Source organism: Diorhabda carinulata, chromosome 11 (genome assembly GCF_026250575.1).
Source record: "Diorhabda carinulata isolate Delta chromosome 11, icDioCari1.1, whole genome shotgun sequence".
In the NCBI taxonomy this organism is placed as follows: domain Eukaryota; kingdom Metazoa; phylum Arthropoda; class Insecta; order Coleoptera; family Chrysomelidae; genus Diorhabda; species Diorhabda carinulata.
Window position 1 is genome coordinate 12,424,639 of NC_079470.1, and position 6,348 is coordinate 12,430,986.

Genomic DNA, 6,348 nt, shown 5'->3' on the forward strand with positions numbered 1-6,348 from the left:
GTAGGGTGGATGATTAAGTAACTCCCAGCTAAAGTATCTCGAAACAGTTGATATCATGGAGGAGCCCAATACTTATAGTAATCATTCCAGACAGACAGAATGGAAAATAGACAGAAATTCTGCATAATCTCTCCACAATGAGAGCTTAAAATTGAACTGATTTCGAATATTTCATTCAGTTTACATGTATAAAGAAAAAAATATACAAAATCGAGATAAAACGATATATTTCAATCGGTTAAAGAGTCACAGAGGCAATCGATAAAATAATTGGATTCAATTTAAAATCGCTTAACACTAAAAGGGCTGCAGGGATGATATAAGGAAGTTAATTCTGATATAAAAATGTGAAACGACTCTAGTAAGAGATTTTTTCAAGTTTTGCTTGACAATTACATTTTAAAGATGTTTCGATTCAACAAAATTTCGGAATCAGTTGTACGCTACAATTTTCATTTATATACAATTTCATATTTAACCTTAGACTGTTCAAAAGCTAATAACTAATCGAAGAAAAGTAGTGAATATACAAAAATACAGTTTATTTCTCTATAATTAATCACCTCAACAATTAAGGCATTTGTCATATCTGTGGACAAACCGCAAACGATTAGAAGTGAGTTGTGACGATTTCTTTCAGCTCCACGTCAGTTATAAAGTCAAGCTAACGCTTTAGTTCACGGAAAAGATGAAAATCACTCGGTGCTAGGTCGGATTTATATAGTGGGTGTTGAAAAATGTCCCATTGAAATCGCTGAGTTACACAAATGCTGAAGGGACGGGTATTGTCGTGGATGTGAACAATTTCAGAAGTCAGCTTTTGTTTTGAATGAATCTGCATGTTCTACAAGGAGACAATTAATCAAAAACAATGGAAATGGATATTATTTATGATACATCCCCTATATAAAGATCTGCAGCAAATGTTATGATCATACTTTTCAAAATTATCCGAAGAAATTAATTAAAAATAATTTTCTGCATGCCTAAATTGAGATATAAATAGACGTTTGATTCATAAAACGAACGGAGGACGGAAGAGCGTGAATAGGGAACCGGAGAAGGCCGAGGAGAGAACACCTACCGAACTACAGCACTTTACAGAACCGGATTAAAACTTTTATTTGAAAGACACAACATCGTATGAATAAATCATTTATTGTACGAGGTTTGATATAAAAATAGTGGAAATTATCCGATTTAAAACAAATTAATATACTTCAATTTACTAACAACGCACACACCACGACGTTCAATCTATGACAGTGACAGTTCTGTCACTTGTAAGTGAATAATTTTTGAATTTGACTCGCTTTTAAGAGTGTTCGCGGAAATGTCTTTGCATAGAATGTCTCCCAGCGTCATAAGTTTACCAATTACTCCGAATTTGGCCCAATTGCAGAAACCAGATTTCTGCAAACTAATGAGCAATATCGAAACGATAATAATGGATATAGACGGTGTTTTGTGGATCGACGATAAACCAATACCACATTCAGTCGATGTTGTTAACAAACTAAAAGAAAAGGGAATACAAATCATATTATATACTAATAATTCAACCAGGAATAGTGAAGAATTTTTAAATAAAGCTACAAATATGGGATTCCTTGTCGACAGAAATGATATAATTACTACAGCTACTTTAGTCGTATCATATTTGAAACAGTATAAATTTGATAAGAAAATCTATCTCGTTGGCTCGAGAGGTAAGTTCCAATACTTCTATTTTGACTCTATTTCAAAGTTAATCTTTTCAATTTTGAAATTGAAAATACGAGTAGTTGTTAGATCTGCAGAATAGTCCTCCATGGCAGCGATGAGTTCTTCATTTATGTCCGGATAGAAATTACACACGGCAAAATCTGAAGAATACGCTTTTCTGGTCTTGTCCTTCTTTTGCCTGAATGGAGGCCACTGTTTCTTGGTCTCTGTTGTATTTCTTCGTCAATCACACAATGATGCTGAAACTTCTTTCCGGATTGCGGATAAACACTCTTTGAAATTGCCTTGAGGACTGCGGTCGTTGTCCGAAATGAGAAAACGCGCGATAGATTTCACCAAAAGCTTTTAAATGTCCGAAAGCTCATGCGGGATGAATCCGACGTGCCTACTATCTCAACAATTGTACTACCTACTGGATCTTTTCTCGAAGATGACTCCTCTGAATGAGAATAGTCCCTCCACAAGCTTTTTGATTTCATACACGATTTCTCCAAAAACCGAGCGATATTGCTCTCCATTCTCCTAAAATATCTTTTTGAATAATTAAATGAAGCGGTCTTGTTGTATTTATCATTTAATAAAAGAACTAGTGATACGAGGATTGTACCAAAAGTAGTTATGTAAAATTCCCAATCAGCTAAAGCTTCGAGGAAAAGTACTGGACTAAATCTGACAACATTGCCGTGCGAAGCGGTTCCCCCACTCTCAAACTGCTTCGCTTAGTATTCGTTTGGCCAACATCAAATTTTGCACTACTGCCTAGTACGAGGTTTGAGCAGAAAGAAGTTTCTCAAGCAAGGAAATTCTTTAGCAAGTGACTGAGGTTTATAGTGAAAAGTACATATTCGTTTAGCACGTCCACATATGATGCAGGGCTTTTTTTAAAATGGTCGAACGCAACTTTCGAATGGAATTGTCCAGAAGATCAACAGTGAGCTGCTCTAAGATCAGAGGAGAAGGAATCGGAAACTAAAGCACTGTTTTCAAAAGTGTGTCGAAAAAATTGAGACTATGTAATACTTCAAGTATAATCCTTGTATTTTAAACAAATATGTTAGTAGCTTTAATGGAATATTTCTATAATTTTAAGGACTAGCGGAAGAGCTGGAACTAGCGGGATATAGACATCTGGGAATAGGTCCGGATGTTCTCGAACACAGCCTTGTTCAAACAGTGGAAAATTTTCAACCGGATCCCAATGTTGGTGCTGTTGTAGTTGGTTATGATGCCCATTTTTGCTACACCAAACTTTTGAAAGCCGCTTCTTATTTAAATAAACCGGAATGTCATTTTTTAGCCACGACCGCAGATGAATGTTGTTTAGTGAATCCAGGTAAATAGTCCAGGTAACGAAGCATTTTAACTCGCAATTTTTTCGTCCCCGATCATTTTCTATATCATGCCACCGTACGCTAAAACCTTGGAGAAGGAATTTTACAACTCCTGACTACAGGAATCTAACCAGTAAGGACGAAGCAATTGCTGGGTTTTGCCTTTTTTCGGCTTTATGTCCTGGACAATTCAAATTATGTAATTTTTAGATATTGTTTTTCCCGGAACGGGTCCAATTCTCAAAGCAATTGAAGCAGCGTCTCAACGTGAAGCTATTGTCTTAGGAAAGCCTTACTCACATGCACTGGAAGCCTTGAAGATTGCCAAATCGATCGATCCTAAGAAGACCATGATTATCGGTGATAGAACTACTACTGATATATTTTTCGGAAACAGATCCGGTTTTATGACTGTCTTAGTTTTATCGGGGGCAACTGAAGAAAGTATTTTCGAAAAGAAGAGAAGTTGTAGGAGAAACTTGAGAGATTTCGTTCCGGATTATTATTTAGACACTTTGGGGGAGCTGGATAGAAATCTTAGTTGATTAAATCTTCTAGAATTGGAGTAAAGTTAATGTTACAACATTGCAAACTGATATACTTGAATTTAAATAAGTATTCTATAATTTCTAGCGTTGGTTTAATATATAATGATTAATGTAGGTAGTTTTTTTAAATGAAAAAACATCGAAATATTTTTTCAGCCCACAACAGATAAGATTTAAAGATGATATTCCAAAAAATCTGTCCATAGACATTTCCTGAATACTTGGAGCTTCCTCAATGAAGTGTGCTACCTGAAACCACGTAACCGCTCTTCCAGAATGTTATCTTAATAATTTTTCAACCATCTGGTCGTATTAAACTTGTAAACTTGAATATCATCAGATCTAAGGGCTACAAACGATGTTTCGTATAACCTAGCAAGTGTAAAATCATTTCTCGAGTGAGTTGTGTCCTCTAGAAAGCACTTTATTTATTTTACTGCAGCGATTAAGTGTTTCAAACAAGTTATAAATAAATAAGCGTTTATGTTGTCCCTTTTTTTTGAAAATTAGCATCTTCTCCACCTCTTTTTTGGTCGACTTCTACTTCTTGTTCCAATTGGAGATTTATCTCTTGATTTTTTTACCAGTCTATCGTCTATCATAGTTAGTTCCTCAGTTTTTACGCTATGGTTAGACTTTCCTCGAGATTCGCCTGAGAATTTTCATTTCTATAGTCTTCGTAATTTTTTGAGGATCACGTAACGGGCCAAAATTATCTGGAAATGCTCTAAGATTTACGTGGGCAAATGTACAACGATTCAACAGTCGCGAACATCTTCATGTGCGGAAGTATCACTTTGGAAAAAGAAGTCTTGACAATTTTGAATATAGTTTGTGAACGCACCTTTTCACTTGACATCGAACTGTCACTGTCAGTTTATTCAGTAGACATAACCTCTTCGTCATGGCGAAATACCCGAACGAATAACGTCTGCAAATCTTAAAAATTAACAACAGAAATTAGGAGTCGGTGGCCGCTACTTTAAGAGCGTTAACTACGATTTTCGATCGTAATTTTCGACCTAGTAACAAATTTAGTGGAAAAGTTTAAGTCTACATTTTCGTTGTGTGATGTTGCCGTGCCAGTGAGACTACGGATTGGTCGAAGTGTCGAAAATATCGCTGCCGTTGTAGCAAATGATCCAAATCAGTCAATTCCACGGCGTTCTCAAGAGTTGGGCATCGCCAAAACCACTTTATGGCAAATTTTGCGTGAGGATCTTACTTTAAACCCATACAAGATCAGGCTCACTCAAGAATTCAACGTACGTTCTCCGATACTTAATGAAAAACTACTTCATCCACAAAATATAACTGTTTGGTGCGTTACAATCGATTTATTGAAGAAGTTTGATTGTATGTGTTATCTCAAGAAATGGAGCAGTCGTTTGGCCGCCTCGTTCGTGCGATTTGACGCCTCTAAATTCGTTTTCTTTGGGGCTACGTCAAGTCATTGGTCTATGCTAATAAGCCGACGACTTTGGAAGAGCTCAAAGCCAACATTGAACGCGAAATGGCAGCCGTTTCGGCCGAAATGTGTGGACGAGTCATGGAAAATTGGGTCCAACGAATCAACCGCTGCAAACGTGCCCGCGGTGGCCATTTAAGCGAACTCGAGTTCCATTCATAAATGTTTTGAATGTACTTCAACCCGATAATAAAGTTTTTGAAATATCTCAAATGGTTTTCATTTTATTTTGCTATTAGAATTGTTCGTACTTTCTACTCCACATTTTAAATAATTTACAAAATATTGGACATGGAAGAATAAATTAAACCACCGTATAGGGTAGTTAAAAAAAAGTGACGTGTGTCTTTCTGAGCACACATTTATAAATATTCTTTCGGGGTATATAAAAAAATAAAAATTCGTAAGCTAGTGAAACTATTCATGGAAGATATAGATCCGTTGAAAGTGAGTATGAAAGTTTCAAACATATTTTTATTGATAAAAGGTATTGGAACAACTTATCTAACTTTGTTTAACATCCATCACATCACCAACCTATTAAAACTTCAAAACTATCTTGAGTATCGTCAATTGAATAACTTTTACAACGAATTATTGGTCAAGGAGATGTAGTTTCTGTCCTAACAATTGAAAAATATAAAGAAAATATTGGAGTAAGCCACATCTGGTCGACATAAAAGATATACGATTGAGGTTACGTCCACCATAGCACGACAACATCGGGGAAATATGGGAAATTCCTGTCCTGGACGAAATATTTTGTTTGGGGGGTATATTCGATTGGAGGAAAGAGGGTAAGGGATCGAAGAGGGTATGAGCTTTAAGAACGACGTAGAATAGCTATTTCATTGACGTAGAAATAACTTTTTTCCTCTCAAACAACTCAAACAAAATTCAGTAAAATACATGATACTGTCACTCAAGTCGTAGAAAATTTACTGCCACTACTGGTAACCAGATTTAAATCATATTGAGCTTGTTTTTCAGATGATGGAGAGGATTCTGTTCAATTTGCAACAATCTTCACACATCTTGTTAGTTCTTGTTAGAGGTGCTTGAGACACACATCGACCACCTCCTTTTATCCATGTCTATATGTGTATTCAACTATAAGGATTCAAAATATTACTATTTGTGATCCTCGGAATGTACTTAATCCTGAAGCCTTTTCGGGTCCACGTTGGAGTTGAGTCATTTCGCGGGCTTCTTTTTCCGCAGTTGTTTCCAATGTCTTTTATCTTGTGTCTTTTTATTCAATTTCCTGCCATCTTAA

The 6,348-nt window shown here is 36.0% G+C and overlaps 1 protein-coding gene across 1 annotated transcript; it reads left to right on the forward strand.

Annotated features, from left to right (window-relative positions):
* Window positions 1–347: 347 nt before the first annotated feature.
* On the forward strand, window positions 348–5,285 carry LOC130899393 (uncharacterized). The gene is made up of 3 exons (XM_057809310.1): window positions 348–1,709; window positions 2,816–3,058; window positions 3,267–5,285. Exons 1-3 carry the CDS (start codon window positions 1,334–1,336, stop codon window positions 3,599–3,601), a joined length of 954 nt encoding a protein of 317 aa, XP_057665293.1. The 5' UTR covers window positions 348–1,333; the 3' UTR covers window positions 3,602–5,285.
* Window positions 5,286–6,348: the final 1,063 nt, after the last annotated feature.

Bases quoted from the DNA above. Each gene is read 5' to 3' on its own strand.
- LOC130899393 (XM_057809310.1), top strand. From the start codon at position 1,334: ATGTCTTTGCATAGAATGTCTCCCAGCGTCATAAGTTTACCAATTACT. The intron at 1,710-2,815 runs GTAAGTTCCAAT...TATAATTTTAAG, and splicing joins CTATCTCGTTGGCTCGAGAG to GACTAGCGGAAGAGCTGGAA. The intron at 3,059-3,266 runs GTAAATAGTCCA...TGTAATTTTTAG, and splicing joins ATGTTGTTTAGTGAATCCAG to ATATTGTTTTTCCCGGAACG.